We start from the raw sequence: 16,189 nt of genomic DNA, 5'->3' as shown, positions 1-16,189 counted from the left end.
GTGGGGGCTCCTTCCTGGCTTGGGAGCCTCCAAATCTAGCTCTCCCTCTTTCCTAGAGTTTCAAGGAATCACCCAACATCTTTTTAACAAATCTTTCTTTTCTGCTTTAATCAGCCAGAGTCGGTGCCTATTTCTTCAGCTAAGAACACCAAATAACACTGTTCCAAGTGGTTTTCTTCCCCCCCCCCCTTCCCCAATCAAGTCTATGAGCAACTGTGTGCATTCAACAGTTTTACCCTATTTGTTTAGATATGTAGTAGATACTGAGAAAGAACAGAGCATATTCGGGCGATGAAATGATCCAGCTATTCTAGACTACAAGAGCAAATTCCCAAACACATTTTTTTTCCCTTGGTGCCGTAAAATGAAAATCCTTTAAGCTCGTTTTTTACGAAGGAAAGCCCTGATTTCCCTTTCAGAAAGTAACCCAAGTTTTACAGACTTGAAAATCATCTTTATTTTTTCAATTACAAAAATATATACCCACTTATAAAAGAAAACAGAAGAATGAAGGGGAAAAGAAACGTTTCCTGGACTCGGGGAGGAGGGTCCGGTGTGCACGTGGAGCTCACAACTTGCTCCTAAGAGTCATCAGTTTATGAAGCATTGAGATGCTGCAGGAACAGGGTGGGTGGCGGGGGGAGGGTTGATGGTCATTCAAGTTTCAAATTTCTGAAGTCATTCCTTAAATCATTCAGGGGCTGTTGAGAGAGAAAGAGAACAGTTTAAAGTGTCACTGGCAACAAGCAGTGCAGGGGGCAAGAGAGGGAGAGGGGACCAGAGGAGCCTGGTCAAAGAGGCCAGGGAGGCCTTGAGGGAAACGGAAAGCTGATGAGATCCTTTTTTTTTTTTTTTTTTTAATTTTTAATGTTTCTTTATATTGGGGGCGGGTGGGGGAAAGGGGCAGAGAGAGAGAATCTCAAGCAGGATCCTTGCTGCCAGTGCAGAGCTGGCCGCAGGATTGGAACTCACAAACTGAGATCGTGACCTGAGCCCCAATCAAAAGTCGGACGTTTAACCGACTGAGCCACCCAGGTGCCCCAAGATCCTAAGAAAAGGGAGCTAAGGAAGGAAGTGGGAGCCTGGGAGCCCCTACTGGGGGGAAGGGTGTCTCAAGAAAAGAGAAAGGTGTGGAGGGGCACTGAGGACAGAGAGCAAGGACAGAGAGAAGGGGGCGGTGAGCTGGGAAGGGGAGTCCCAGGGGGAGGGAGGCCAGGTGCCTGCAGCAGGGACAGCTTCTCACCGTCAGGATCTTCCCGAGCCTACGTTTTATGCTTTTACTGTATTGGTCCAGGTTGTGCCAGGGCTGGAACGACCTGTCCTGGTGGTCCACAAAATTCCTCCAGCAGTCCTCAAACTCTGAGACGGAGGAGGAGAAGGCAGTGAGGTCCCAGGACAGGGGAGCAGCCTGCCTGCAGCCTGCAGAGCCAGGGGCTCCTCCTTCCTTTTCCCTTCCGGGTGGCATCACATCTTGGGCCTCAGCTGGGGCACCCCGCTTCGGTCCAGCCTCCCCACCCACCCCCCGCAGTGGCTTCTCCCTCTTAGAACTGCAAACCCTCCCATCCCCTGACAGCTGTGCCCTCTCCCCACCTGGGAGGCTCATGACAGCCACTGGGATCCCGGATGCGTGCAGGTGTCTCAGCCCCTGCTGATACTTCCAGCGCCAGTGGACGTACAGGCGGGAGGCAAAGATCCGCAGGCTGAGGTGGGGGTTGTCTTTGACAAACGCAACCAGTTCCTCGGCACAGAAGGGGCAGGGGCTCCATGTGATATAGCAGATGATTTCGAATCTCTGGGATGTGTCCCGCGTCAGTGACTTGATCTTGTCAATAAAGCACATTTCTGCATGGCGCTTTTTCTAAGGGAGCGTCCCAGACAGAGAGAAGGGTTGGTTACAAGGCAGAGGCCAGAGGTCACACGCTGTGGGTGCCATTGGGGATGACAGGCTCTGCTCTGTGAACTCACCTGGGACAGGGAAAGAACCTTCCTTCCTGCCTTCCTTCCTTCCCTCCTTCCTTCTCTTATTCACCCATTAACTGAGTACCCCCAAAGCACCCGCGGCTTGATCTGAATCAGACCCAGCAGCACCCCCCCTCGGCCACAGACACCCCTACAACAGGGTCTCAAATGCTCTGCCGACCTCGCCTTTTGGACATCGGGAGATGTTTGAATGCGGGGGGGGGGGGGGGGGGGGGTTCCCGAGGAGCGAGGAGCGGGTCAGAATGGGAGGGAGGCGGGACAGGGCAGGCGGGAAGGCGGGCAGCAAAGCAGAGGGCAGGGATGTGAGGGGGTTCTTGCAGGTGGGGTCGAGCGCTCCGTCCTTGGAGGACCTCTTGGCTTCTCAGAAACGGCGACTGAGCTGAGATCCAGAAGACAAGTAGATATTAAATTCTCAGAGAGGGGCAGGGAGAGCATTCTGCTGGAGGGAACAGCTTCTGCAGAGGCCCCGGGGACAGGAAAACTGTGGAGAGCTCCTGGGGAGCGGGGCTAACGGAGACCCGGCTAAGCCTGCCCTGTGTCCAGACAGCCCGCTCGGCACCTTGTTTCGAAGGCAGTCTTTGTCAATTAGGGTGCCTTCGGGCAGCTTCAGCTGATAGCACAAGTAAGTTTTCCTCCGGTAGTAGGGCTTTGGGACCCGGTGCTGGTTGCCAAACTGACGGTAGAATATGTCTTCCTGTAGTGGATTCATTGTGGGTCTGGGCAAGAGGAAGGAAACCAAAAGGCGCAGAGAGTGTCTTCTGGTGTTTATCCCAGGCTCTGTCACCTCCTGAACCCAACTCCTTGGGTCTACTTGGGCCCCTTGATTGGGGAGGGAAGGGCCAGTCTCTTTTTCTTTGTTGGCCGGGACTGGGGAGAGAAAAGGAAGAGGGTGAAGTGAGTGCCCGCCGCCCCCCCTCCCCTCCCTCCCTACCCCCCCCACCCCCCCCCCCCCCCCGCCCCGGCGACACACGGCCCCACCTCCAGTCTGGTGGAGCGCCCATCTGTCACCCACCCTGGAGGCCTTAGCAGGCAGGACGCCTTGAGCTGGGTGGGGGACCCCGCCCCGAGAACCAGCGTCACGTGTGCTTCTTTGGCTCACCCATCTTGTCCTGTGCCCCAGACCCCTCTGCTCAGGCCCCACAGGTGTCTCAACCCTGACACGTCCAGTGCAGATCCCTTCTCTCTGGGGCGGGAGGGGGTGCACTGGCACTTCTAACTCTTTGCCTAGGCGTGGGTATCACAGCTTTGTCAGTACAAAGCCCAGAGAGGCTGGGGAACAGGAAAACCTGCTGTCACCGAGGGAGAGCTGTGATGGCGACTTTGGCCACAGGACTCACACAGCTTTTCCTCCCCCCAGCGGTGATTACACTCTATAGACGTTTCCGTCCCGTATCTTGCTTTTTGCATTTTCATTTAATGTCACATCGCAAAGTGACGTGGCTCATGTGGGCGTACGTGCACGGATTCTTTTGGAGAAATGCTGTTGGCTCTGCACAGATAGAGGCAGGTGGACAGACCTGGGAGCCTGCCTGCCTGCCTACCTGCCCGGGACAGGTGCGCGAATCTCCGTCTGGCGGAGCCCCACTGCGTGTGGACGTTACTGACCAAGCAGACACCGAACGGTCTGAAGAAACTGGGGGAGCTTGATGGAGCCCCAGCCGCTTTCCTTCCGGACACTCCAGCCAAAGGCAACGCGACCTGGGTGACCACGGAGTCTGGCTCAGGTGACCACAGACACTTGGAACTGGACACAGGAATCAAGCCGCGGGTGTCCTTGCTCAGGGCACAGACTATGGGGTCCGTTCCGTGTTCCTTGCAAGGCCAGAAATGCCTTCCCCAGATTTCCGGCCAACTCGTTGAAAGACCACCGATTCCACCGACCCAGCCATTTCTGTCCTCTGATCTGCTGATGAACAGAGCCACCAATTTCATCAATGGAAACCCATCTCTGATGTCTCTTATGGGCATTAGTAAAGCTTCAGGTGGATTTGGATGACTGTCATTGAAGAAGCCATGTCTGCCTCGTGGCTTTGGATCACCCCTCAGCGACCTCACCAGAAGCTTGGTACTCTCAGGTAGAGACCCCAGCTGCCCTCACCATGAGGATTGGGTTGAAAACCCCCATTCATAGCACACTTAGGACAGCTGACTGGCCCGGGGCTTCGCTTCCTGATTTTAGCACTGAAGTTCCCACGTTCTGGGAAACTCCCCCAGTCCCTGGCAAACCCAGACGCTCAAGGCAGAAACACTTCAAGTTTTGGACAAGTGCACTATGGTAACAGCATAAATGTTGAAGCTTGACCTTGAACGGCTAAAATTCAGGGATGATAGAAACAACTTGTAAGAAACATTTCAGGACTAATTTAGTTTTTCACAGCTGGTAGCGAGTTCATGGGAAACAGTTTATCTTCTTGTCTTGCAAATGAGTGTTGCGTCCCCAGAACAGAAACGAAACCATCCACAGAATGAAGTCTGCAGAAAGGCGCGACGCCCACGGTTAGAGATACGGGACAAACACCGAGAGGAAACTTAAGACTGTGCTTTGCTTAAGATGATGAATGCTACCCAGGGAACAACAGTGAAATAGCCTGCAAGGTCGTCACGGTCAGGAGGCGTTGGGCTGCTTCTGCCAACAGAGACAGCATCGCTGATGCACGTTGCCGAGATGGTCCTCAGACCTGGACCGCAATCTGGTTGAAACCAGACCGGTGGGTGCCAGAAAGCCAAGCTAATCAGTCTTGATGTTTACCTAACCCCTGATCAATCAGAAGAACCCACGGCCCTGGACCCCTGACCCTTAATTTTTGCCCGTAAGCACTTGCAGACCCTAGGGGAGTTCAGGACTCTGGAACATGCGCCCCCTGTTGTCCTGGGTGGCGCTACACTCTTAGCGAGCCTCTCTTCCCTGCAGAAGCCCAGTGTCAGTGTCTCATTGGTTTCCTGAGCATCCGGCAGATGAACTCTTGCTCAGGGTGGTTACAGACACGAGAGGATTCTTGGCCAAATTGTGCAAGTCTTTAGAATAAAATGTATGAATAAGCTTTTATAGCTGACTCCAACAATTGTCTCAATCATCCTTGAATGGAAAGTCTGTAACGAAGCCTAAACAAAGCACTTTAGAAAGACCCATGGCCACCCCCATGGGATGGGAGGCAGAGGGGCCGCTGGAGGCGGGGAGGGGGGTGGTAGTGGTGGGACATCGGCCCTGGCGGTGCCCACAGATCAGAGGCAGGAGCAGACCCTGTGGATGAGGTGTCAGAGAAGGAGAGGACCGAGGGCTGGGGCAGGACGAGGGCAGAGAGGAAAGCCAGCAGTGGGACCTGCTTCTTGCAGCCGAGCGCCAGACTCGGGGGCAGGCTTGTTCCATCCTGCCTTGGGCTTTGTGCTCTCCAGCACCAGTTCTCTCTCACAAGGCTGCCCTTGGTCTTGGGAAAGCCCCTTATCTGTGAGGGTCCTCCCAGATTAGTCTCAGGGTGGACCCAGCCCCTTCCTGCCTGACACAGCAGGGATGGAAGGCCCCAGGTTGGTGTTGCTTCTCTGGGCTCCCACCCCCCTTCTTTGCTCCTGACTTACCTGCCCCTGACGGGCCCTGTGCAGCTGTCCCTCCTCAGCTGATTTGTCGCAGCCCTGCCTTTATCCGGGGCACCAGGGCTCCATTCCTCTCACCGGCTTTGCTTTAGGAGAGCCCCAGTGTGACAGTGACCTCCCAGGCTGCCTCCTCAGAAGCCCCACCTCCTTCCTGCTTTGGCCCCAGGGGTGGGAGGGCCCTCAAAAGGTTGCACTTCCTCAGGCTCAGAGCCACCATCCCCAGGGCTACGCCCCCCGCCCTGGGCACAGCCTCCCTCAGAAGGAGATGGGCCCCATTGGGCAGCAGGACCCAGGTTATGGAAAAGGGAAAGAGAAAGTACTTTGCCAGAGGGGGTTGGGACACACACTGGCTGGAGAGAGCAGGACAGAAGCCGGTGGCTGGGGAGGGGCGGGCTCTCTGAGTGGGATGAGCCCTCTCCTGTCCACCACTGTGTGACCCTTAGGAGCCATTCAGTCCCCCAGCAGGACGTTGGGTGTCTGGAAAGGGAGGGCCAGGGCTCAGCCCTGCAGATCTTCATCCCCATTCCAGGAGAAGGCAGGTGTGTTGAGCACATCCTCTACCACAGCCCCCAAGAGCTTTGGGAGGGGCCGATCACTGCCCTCCCATCTTAGATGAGGTCCCAGCACAGAGAGGCTAAGGTACTCTCTGGAGCCACTCAGCAAAGCAATGGCCGAGCTGGAATGCCTTCCAGGGGGCCTGGCCTGGCTCCTCCTGCTTCCTCACTATTCCATGGATAGGAGTGGGTGGGGGGCACAAGGGAAGGGCCCTTGCTGCCCCTACAAGGCCTCCCAGGTCAGGGATCAGGGATCTGGGCTTGAAGCGTGCATCCAGTGAGCTGTGTGCTTGCCTCGCCACATGTCCACCAGGACCCCAGATGGAGAAACAAAGAGCAACCGGGAAAGTTGACTCCTAGACAGGAAGAGGAGGCCTTGGAGCAGACACCTGTCACCCCAGGCCAGACCGCACGCGCATGCGAGTCCCCAAAGAGCTTCTTCCGGCTGGTGCCCCCACACCACCTCATTCTGCCCACCGGCCCTGGGATGGCCCCAAGGGGGGAGGGTAACAAGAGCGTGGGCAAGAGTTGGAGGATTCCCGGGAATGGCGTCCCCTCCGCTCCCATCTCTTTCAGTGTCCAGAGTTTCCAGCCAATGGAAGATTCCAGAATGAGCCGGGCCCTTCCAAGAGAGTGATCAGATGTGCACGCTCAGGTGTGGCTCAAGTTGACAGCTACGCGGCCTCTGGCCCGAGAAGCACTAAGTGTGGGCAGCAAGGCTCAAAGCCCTTCTCGCCTTTCCCTCGTGACAGCACTCCTGCAGCTCTGGCCTGGAGAACGCCCGCTAGCCCTCGGAGATGGGCAGAGAAGGGGGGTGTGCCAGAGCGCGACAGTGACTCTTGGAGGAGACCTCCCGGAGGCCCCTGTGGATCTCTAAGATGGGCCTCCTGCCTTGTTCTTTTCTCCAGAAGGAGCAGATATTGTGAGCTGGCCACGGGGGCCCGTTTGCATGACCGGGACAGTGGAGAGGCGTGTGGTCCACGGGTGTGACCCTCGGTGCCTCCCAGCTTGGAGGACGCGTGGACAGGGAGAGCAGCGGGACAGACTGAACAGCCAGAACTCTTCTGCACCGTGCCTTCTGCCCCAGGCAGCAGTGCAGACAGGGAGGGGAGTGAAGAGACAGGTGTCGGGGGCCACCGCTATGCACACCTAATGGGCCAAGGTCACAGGAAGAAACAACGGGTCCGTGTGGGACCCAAGCGGCTCTCCACAGTGATTTTCTGGATGTGACCAACCGCACACCTGCCCTGCTGCTTTTCCTTCCTGGCTTTTGTCTGCCCAGAATCCCAGCATCTCAGGCTGATCTCTTCTCCTTTTCACCGTGCCCTGGTCCAGGCCACCCCGTGGGACACCGCCACTGACTTTCCAAAGCTCACGCGGTAGTCAGCTCGGCGGTCGAAGGACCAGGTGTTCCCTCTGTTTCTGTTTCTGTTTCTGTTTCTGCTTTATTGTCTCTAATGCTTCTGCTTGTTTCCCTGTGTCCCCAACTTGACTCTCAGCCACCTACCACTTTTTATTCTGCTTTATGGAAAAGTCCTCCCATTCCCAATCCTATGTTTAAAAAAAAATAAAACACACTTATTTAAATGTTTACGTAATAACTAATTTCTTGCTCACTCTCTGTCCTCATCCCCAGGCTGCAACCTGTCCAGAACTTTCCCTCTGGCAGCCATGTGGGAAAGGGGAGAAGGGACAAGGGAGCCAGGATGAGTGTGGCGGTGACTCGGTGACAGGAAGTGGGGGGTCCAGGGCAGCAAGGGCTGGAATGGAAGCAGGTGAGACGGGGCCAAGGGTGGCAGGTCAGGCAGAACTCAGGAGACAGGTACACAGAACAAGGATCCTGCTCTTTCCCACCCTCTTAGCTCCAAGAGGCTGAACCGTGTGTCCCCCAAATCCAACTGCTAAAGTCCCAACCCCTGGAGCCTCAGAATGTGACTACATTTGAGGCACAGGCTTTAAAGAGATGGTTGTTAAAAGGAGGCCCTTAGGATGGGCCTGATCCAATCTGCCTGATGTTGTTATGAGAAGGGGAAACTGGGACACACAGAGGGGCACCAGGGGCTCCCCACAGTGAGCACAGAGGACAGACCATGCCAGGGCGGAGCAAGAAGGTGGCCCTCTGCTGGTCAAGGAGAGAGGCCCTAGGAGGAGCCTGACCCAGGGACACCTTGATGTCCAGTGAGATCAAGCTTCCAGTGTCCACATTAGAGGAAACAAACACCTGCCGTGACGTCCCTCAGTCTGTGGGGTTTTGTTCTGGAAGCCCTAGCAGAGGAATGCGGTCACTGTCCTCAAGGACCCTGGTTCTCTGATAAGTCACATCCCCGGTAAGGCTGTTACTCACATCTTCCAATTCTCACAGCTAGACATACTCAAGCCCATTTACATTCAGTTTATTAACAAGAAGGCGAATGTGGTGAGATGGGAGGAACCAGGCTGGGGGCTCCCTCATGGGGGAGAAGGAGGCCTTGAGGGAGGAGGGAGGATGCGCAGGAGGAAGTGGGGGTGGGGTGGGGCTGGGACCTGAGGCACTGGGGAGAGAGGTGCGGTGGTGTGAGACTCAAGGAACAACAGCTGCAGGGGGGCTGAGGATGCCCTCACCTAAGGATTTCTTGAAGCTTTGCAGCCAGGAAATCATAATCTTTTAACAGATTCCGTCTCTGGAAGCGCATTCCCTTGTGGTCCACAAAGTTGTCCCAACAGTATTCAAAATCTGAGATAAAGAGGGAAGAGAGCAGTCATGTGGGCCCTGGGAGGCCTTCTCCTCCTGACCCTTCTGTGCCCCCCTCCTCAGGGCCTAGTCTCTTCCCTGCCAAGTGCCACCAGTCTTGCCTCAGTTTCCTCCCACTCACTCGCCCTGGGGACATTCTAGATCCTCCCCCACCCCTGGCTCGGTACTACTCTCTCCCACAGTCTGGGTCCCCAGCTCCCCTCTGCTCTCACCATCACAGGACATGATGTCCAGCTGGACCCCTGCGTCCCATAGCTTGCAAAGCCCCTCCTGGTAATTTGGGTCCCAGAAGTAGTAGAGGCGGGAGGCGAAGATGCTCAGCGTCAAGTTTCTGTACTCCTCCAGGAACTCAACCACCTCCTCTGCACAGGTGGGGCAGGGGCTCCAGGATAAGAACCAGGTGACATTGTAATATTCATCACGGTATGGATACTGGTCACGGAACCAAGAGAGGAAGCACTCTTCTGCATGGCATCGAGCCCAGGGATGGACCTGGGAGAAGTAGAGAAGAGAAAGGGACACTCTTGGCTGGTAGAGCAGACAGAGTGGCAGGACTGGGTGCCATGGGAGGAGGAGTAAAGGGGCAGGAGCCTCAGGGGTATGTCGTTCATTGATTTATCACTGCTTTCCATCTCTCCCTGCCCTGTCTTTTTTTTTTGAGCCATCCCTTCCCATAGTTATCCACCATGCATCAATTCTAACATCTATTCTCCTTCCATCCATTTATCCATCCATCCAACCATCCATCCATCCAACCATCCATCCAACCATCCATCCAACCATCCAACCATCCAACCATCCATCCAACCATCCATCCAACCATCCAGCCATCCAACCATCCATCCATCCATCCATCCATCCAACCATCCATCCATCCAACCATCCAACATCCATCCATCCAACCATCCAACCATCCATCCAACCATCCATCCAACCATCCAGCCATCCAACCATCCAACATCCATCCATCCATCCATCCATCCATCCATTCTGCCCTCAGCCAGGCCCTTTTGGGTCTAGGCTGGTTCCCTGGGTGATGGCACCTGGGGAGGGTCACACAGCCATGCTGCCCCACAGGGGAACCGCTAGCTGCACACATCTTCAGACCACTTGACCTGTGGCTCGTGTGAACTGAGATGGGGGGCAAATGTAAATACACATCTCATTTCAACAACGTAGTAAAAAAGAAGAATGTAAATGACCTCACGACATATTACATATATTGCCTAATACAATTATCAATCAATACTAATTTCATAAATTGCCTTCAGCTCTTTGAACACCGGGTACTAGAACAGGAGAAACGACCTTTCACCTGTCGGTACTGCTGAAGCATACCCCCGACCCAGCCCATCATGGTTCTCTCCTGGAAACAGGCTCTGCAAAGTCTGCAGTATCAGGGGAGGGGAGAGGGTAGGGGTATGGTGGGACCTGTCTCAGGAGTGGCAGTGGTTAGGGGACAGGGCTGCAGGGTGGTGGCTTGGCTGTAGCAACTGCTGATGCTGGTCACTGGTACCATGACCTCCTTCCAGGGACATCGAGGCTGTGGCTGGGAGCAGGCCAGGGGTAGGCAGGACGAGGGGTGTGGGCTGTCCTCTGAGAGATCAGAGGGCCTGGGAAGGGTGGAGTCAGCCGTGTGGCCAAGGGACTGCTCTACCAACGGAGCCATTAGCAGGGCAGAGAAGGCATTGGTGTCCAACAGGCCCTGACTTTCGAAAGATGCTCTGTCATCCAAGACTGCCAGAGGCCAAGGTCCAGGACAAGATTTGAAGATGGCCGGAATGCCAGCAGACTCTCTGAAGGAGCCTCATGGGATGGGTCAAGTGCCATCCCGTATCAGGTTCCCAGAGGGTCAAGCAGGGAGCTCATTGGGTCCATGACTTAGGACAACGTCGTGGAAAGGAGCATCCACCACTAAGAGCCCCCATCTGGCATCTTACATATAACATTCTTCTCCTCACTGCCCCCTGACTCTGCTCCTGCCTGATAGGGCCCGGGGAGGAGGGCGGGGGGTGCGTACCTTGTTCCGAAAAACTCCCTGGTCGCTGTCATTATACGAGAAGTCGTCTTCTCTCTCCACTTGGAAGCAGAGATAACAGAGTTTCCGCCCAGAAGCATAGAGCAGGTTTGGAAAGTGGAAACGGAAGGTGTTAGGATCTATCCTGTCCATTGGGTTTCTGGGGGTAAAGGAGAGAAAACAGAAAATGCAGAAAGTGCCCTCTGGAGTTGTCCCTGGTGGGTGGCCTGCCCTGGGCACGGTGGCTCCCTCCAGCCCTCCTGGGCCCTACGCAGTGCTGCTGCTTTTCCAGGCTGGAAAGGGGACGTTTCTCCAGGGACAGTAGGGACAGGGACCCCACCTCTAGGGCCCCCTGGGCCCTGCTCCTTCCAGTAGCACACGCACTCCTGTTTTCCTGCTCGCCCTACCCCCAACCCATTAGAAAAATAGCAAAGAGAAAGAGAAACTTCTCTATCCCAAAAGAACAGCTTTTTGAAGACCTCAGTTCAATTCATTCCTGATTTTTCACCTGTTTGTTTTTTCTTTTTAAGTATCAGGTTAAGGCTTAAATTCGGAGGCTCAGGCTACTGTTCCAAGTGCCTCAAATATCTGAACTCACCGACTCCTTCCCAGATTCTGGGGGAGTCACACCCACACTTTAGAGGGACAGGAGCAGGGGCTCTGGCAGGTGAAGCAGCCTAGCCAAGTCCACGGCTAGTAAGTGATGGAGCTGGGGCACCTGTCCAGACAGGTTATTTCCAGCAGGGACCTTACATGGCTGCCGCAGCTGCATATGCAGTCTTAAATGTGTCTTTTTTTCTACTTCCTTTTAAATAGGCACATTCCTTCCAGCCAAGGCATCTTCCTTCCGGATGCATGCCGGTGGTCGTTACAAACGTGAAGCATGAAGCTCTCTCCCCTAGGTTGTGGGTAAGCTTGAGAACAGTCTGCATTTACACTAAAACCTTGGATGGCGAGTAACCTGTTCTGCAAGTGTTCTGCAAGACGAGCAACCATTTTTCATAAAGTTCAACTTGATAAAGGAGTGATGTCTTTCAATATGAGTAGTTCGCGATGCCAAAGGTCACATGATCACAACTGAGCCAATGGTTCTTCTCTCTGTCTCTCTGTCTCTCTGTCCCTCTGTCTCTCTCTCTCTGGCTGCAGGATGGTGGGTGATCATCTCCCATGCTCGGATGCTCGGTCTCAGGCAGGGGTGTTTGGCAGAAATCGGTGATTTTTCAGAACGTTGGAAGGTGCCCACAACTGGCACTAGTGTGTTTTTTGTCTCTTCAAAGTTCCTATGGACACTCCTTTGCTTTTCCAGACAAGAGTAAGCTTAGGAATGCTTTGCTTCATTCCAGGTGAGGCTGCCTGCGGATATAGACCCTTTCCTCTGCTGCCTTATCGCCAGTTGCATTCAATACAGTCTATAAGAGTTTATTAATACTGTACTATAGTCAACATCCATTAGTAATAGTGAAAGTTGTCCTACCAATAACCCTCCTCTTTCTTGTCTGCCTCGCTCCAGCCACTAAGGTTTTCAAAAGTAAGTGCAGGTTACTTTGTTTCTTTTTCTTTCTCTTTTGTATTCTCCTTATTATTTTGTATTCTATTACAGCTTTGTAATCATTTGTATATGAATATTTGGGGTTGTGGAATGAATCATCTGAGTTTCCATCATTTCTTTTTTATTTTTTTATTTTTTAAAAGGTTTTTTTTTTAACGTTTATTTATTTTTGAGACAGAGAGAGACAAAGCATGAACGGGGGAGGGGCAGAGAGAGGGAGACACAGAATCTGAAACAGGCTCCAGGCTCTGAGCGGTCCACACAGAGCCCGACACGGGGCTCGGACACACAGACTGTGTGATCATGACCTGAGCCAAAGTTGGACGCTCAACCGACTGAGCCACCTAGGCGCCCTGAGTGTCCATCATTTCTTATGGGGAAATTCGCTTTGACATACAAGTGCTTTGGATTACAAGCACGTTCCCGGAACAAATTATGCTCACAAACCAAGGTTTTACTGTACTCGTCTGTGGTGGAGACAGCTTTGCAATAGATGACTTCTCTTCTTGCCTCTGAGAGCTATCCTCACACTGTGCTTATTGTATTGTAAATGATGTGGGAAACAAAGGCAGAAGAAAAAATTTCAATTTCCTACTGCCGATGGCCCATTTAGAAGTCCTTGGCACAGGCAGAGTGACCTTCCTCTAGGAGCTCAGCTGCCTCAATGATGACACTTTGCTAAGGGCCAAAGGGAATCTTAGCTAAACATTATCCCAACCCCTAGGACCTGCTAAGTCTACTTTAACATATACAAATTCCTTGGGGAACCTCCTTTATCTCTAGCCCCCAAGACGTATGTTGGCAATCATCCTCCAGACATATGGCCGACCGATATACATGTGAAGGGTCTCATGACTGAGTTTTACTGAACAGTAATAAATGACCTTGTCCTAACAGCAGCTAGACTCTCAAAGTTCTGGAAACCTTGTTTCCAAAATAACTTAGAGACTTATGCTGTCCCTAACCCCCTCCCAACCTGTATGTATATAATCATTCACTCTTCAGAACCCCGGTGTGGCTCTTCCTGCCCATGAGTCCTGTCCCCATGCTTCAATAAAACCACCTTTTTGGGGGCACCTGGATCGCTCACTCAGTTAAGCATCCGACTTCGGCTCAGGCCATGATCTCGCAGTTCATGGGTTTGAGCCCTGCATACGGCTCTGTGTTAACAGCTCAGAGCCTGGAGCCTGCTTCAGATTCTGTGGCTCACTCTCTGCTCCTCCCCCGTTCACATTCTGTCTCTGTCTCTCAAAAAATAAATAAACATTAAAAATTTTTTTTTTTACTGAAAACAAATTTAAAAAATAATAAAACCACTGTTTTTGCACCCAAGACGTCTCAAGAGTTTTCTCGGCCATCGACTCCGAACCCCTACACTTCAAACCACATCATAAATATGAGAGAAAATCGATTCAAGTGCTTGAAAGGAAATCCACCAACTGCTTCGACCACCCTGTGGTTAGATTCAAAGCGTTTAACAGAGCACAGGAACTTCCGGAAGCCTCTGAAAGTGGGCATCACCCGGCACAGGCAGGGCCAGACATGCCCAACAGACTTTCAGACCCAGAGGCTGGCCTGGGAGGGAGGCAAAGGGCTGGGTGGGTGGGGGGGGGAGGCGGGAGGGGTGCGTTCAGAAGCAATCCCGGGAGCATCCCGGGAACATCCTGGGAACAGGGTGAGGATCCAGTTGGGAGTGGGTCCTGCAGAGAAGGAGCCCAGAGAGGGAGAGAAGGGAAGGGGGACCGTGGGGAGGAGGAGGCCAAGGACAGAGACACACACTGCAGGGCCGCCAGAAGGAGGGGCTGCAGAAGGGGGCCCAGCAGGACAGAGTGAGCAGAGAGCAGGGGTACCTTGGGTTGGGGCGCCAGGGCTCCATTCCTCTCTCCAGCCTTGGTTTGGGAAAGCCCCAGTGTGACAGTCACCTCCCAGGCTGCCTCCTCAGAAGCCCCACCTCCTTCCTGCTTTGGCCCCAAGGGTGGGAGGGCCCTCAGATGGTTGCACTTCCTCAGGCTCAGAGCCACCTCTCCCGAGGCCCCCCCCCCCCCTGGGCACAGCCTCCCTCAGAAGGAGATGGGCCCCATTGGGCAGCAGGACCCAGGTTATGGAAAAGGGAAAGAGAAAGTACTTTGCCAGAGGGGGTTGGGACACACACTGGCTGGAGAGAGCAGGACAGAAGCCGGTGGCTGGGGAGGGGCGGGCTCTCTGAGTGGGATGAGCCCTCTCCTGTCCACCACTGTGTGACCCTTAGGAGCCATTCAGTCCCCCCGCAGGACGCTGGGTGTCTGGAAAGGGAGGGCCAGGGCTCAGCCCTGCAGATCTTCATCCCCATTCCAGGAGAAGGCAGGTGTGTTGAGCACATCCTCTACCACAGCCCCCAAGAGCTTTGGGAGGGGCCAATCACTGCCTTCCCATCTTAGATGAGGTCCCAGCACAGAGAGGCTAAGGTACTCTCTGGAGCCACTCAGCAAAGCAATGGCCGAGCTGGAATGCCTTCTGGGGGGGCTGGCCTGGCTCCTCTGCTTCCTCATTATTCCATGGATAGGAGTGGGTGGGGGGCACAAGGGGAGGGCCCTTGCTGCCCCTAAAGGCCTCCCAGGTCAGGGATCAGGGATCTGGGCTTGAAGCGTGCATCCGGTGAGCTGCGTGCTTGCCTCGCCACGTGTCCACCAGGACCCCAGATGGAGAAACAAAGAGCAACCGGGAAAGTTGACTCTTAGACAGGAAGAGGAGGCCTTGGAACAGACACCTGTCACCCCAGGCCAGACCGCACACGCATGCGAGTCCCCAAAGAGCTTCTTCCGGCTGGTGCCCCCACACCACCTCATTCTGCCCACCGGCCCTGGGATGGCCCCAAGGGGGGAGGGTAACAAGAGCGTGGGCAAGAGTTGCAGGATTCCCGGGAATGGCGTCCCCTCCGCTCCCATCTCTTTCAGTGTCCAGAGTTTCCAGCCAATGGAAGATTCCAGAATGAGCCGGGCCCTTCCAAGAGCGTGATCGGATGTGCACGCTCAGGTGTGGCTCAAGTTGACAGCTACGCGGCCTCTGGCCCGAGAAGCACTAAGGGTGGGCAGCAAGGCTCAAAGCCCTTCTCGCCTTTCCCTCGTGACAGCACTCCTGCAGCTCTGGCCTGGAGAACGCCCGCTAGCCCTCGGAGATGGGCAGAGAAGGGGGGTGTGCCAGAGCGCGACAGTGACTCTTGGAGGAGACCTCCCGGAGGCCCCTGTGGATCTCTAAGATGGGCCTCCTGCCTTGTTCTTTTCTCCAGAAGGAGCAGATATTGTGAGCTGGCCACGGGGGCCCGTTTGCATGACCGGGACAGTGGAGAGGCGTGTGGTCCACGGGTGTGACCCTCGGTGCCTCCCAGCTTGGAGGACGCGTGGACAGGGAGAGCAGCGGGACAGACTGAACAGCCAGAACTCTTCTGCACCGTGCCTTCCGCCCCAGGCAGCAGTGCAGACAGGGAGGGGAGTGAAGAGACAGGTGTCGGGGGCCACCGCTATGCACACCTAATGGGCCAAGGTCACAGGAAGAAACAACGGGTCCGTGTGGGACCCAAGCCGCTCTCCACAGTGATTTTCTGGATGTGACCAACCGCACACCTGCCCTGCTGCTTTTCCTTCCTGGTTTTTGTCTGCCCAGAATCCCAGCATCTCAGGCTGATCTCTTCTCCTTTTCACCGTGCCCTGGTCCAGGCCACCCCGTGGGGCACCGCCACTGACTTTCCAAAGTTCACGCGGTAGTCAGCTCGGCGGTCGAAGGACCAGGTGTTC

The 16,189-nt window shown here is 54.6% G+C and overlaps 1 protein-coding gene across 1 annotated transcript; it reads right to left on the bottom strand.

The window, feature by feature from the left end:
- Nucleotides 1–432: 432 nt before the first annotated feature.
- On the bottom strand, nt 433–14,401 carry LOC122472770 (DNA dC->dU-editing enzyme APOBEC3-like). Its single transcript, XM_043562615.1, is given in 9 exon segments — nt 433–701; nt 1,244–1,359; nt 1,591–1,858; nt 2,540–2,803; nt 2,805–2,847; nt 8,724–8,835; nt 9,066–9,345; nt 10,874–11,030; nt 14,270–14,401. Coding segments are annotated over 9 exon segments (1,314 nt in total). The 5' UTR covers nt 14,296–14,401; the 3' UTR covers nt 433–653.
- Nucleotides 14,402–16,189: the final 1,788 nt, after the last annotated feature.

The sequence above is a fragment of the Prionailurus bengalensis genome, chromosome B4 (assembly GCF_016509475.1).
Source record: "Prionailurus bengalensis isolate Pbe53 chromosome B4, Fcat_Pben_1.1_paternal_pri, whole genome shotgun sequence".
Lineage (NCBI taxonomy): Eukaryota > Metazoa > Chordata > Mammalia > Carnivora > Felidae > Prionailurus > Prionailurus bengalensis.
Note: the sequence above shows the minus strand (reverse complement) of the source record. Positions and strands in the feature narration are given on the sequence as shown.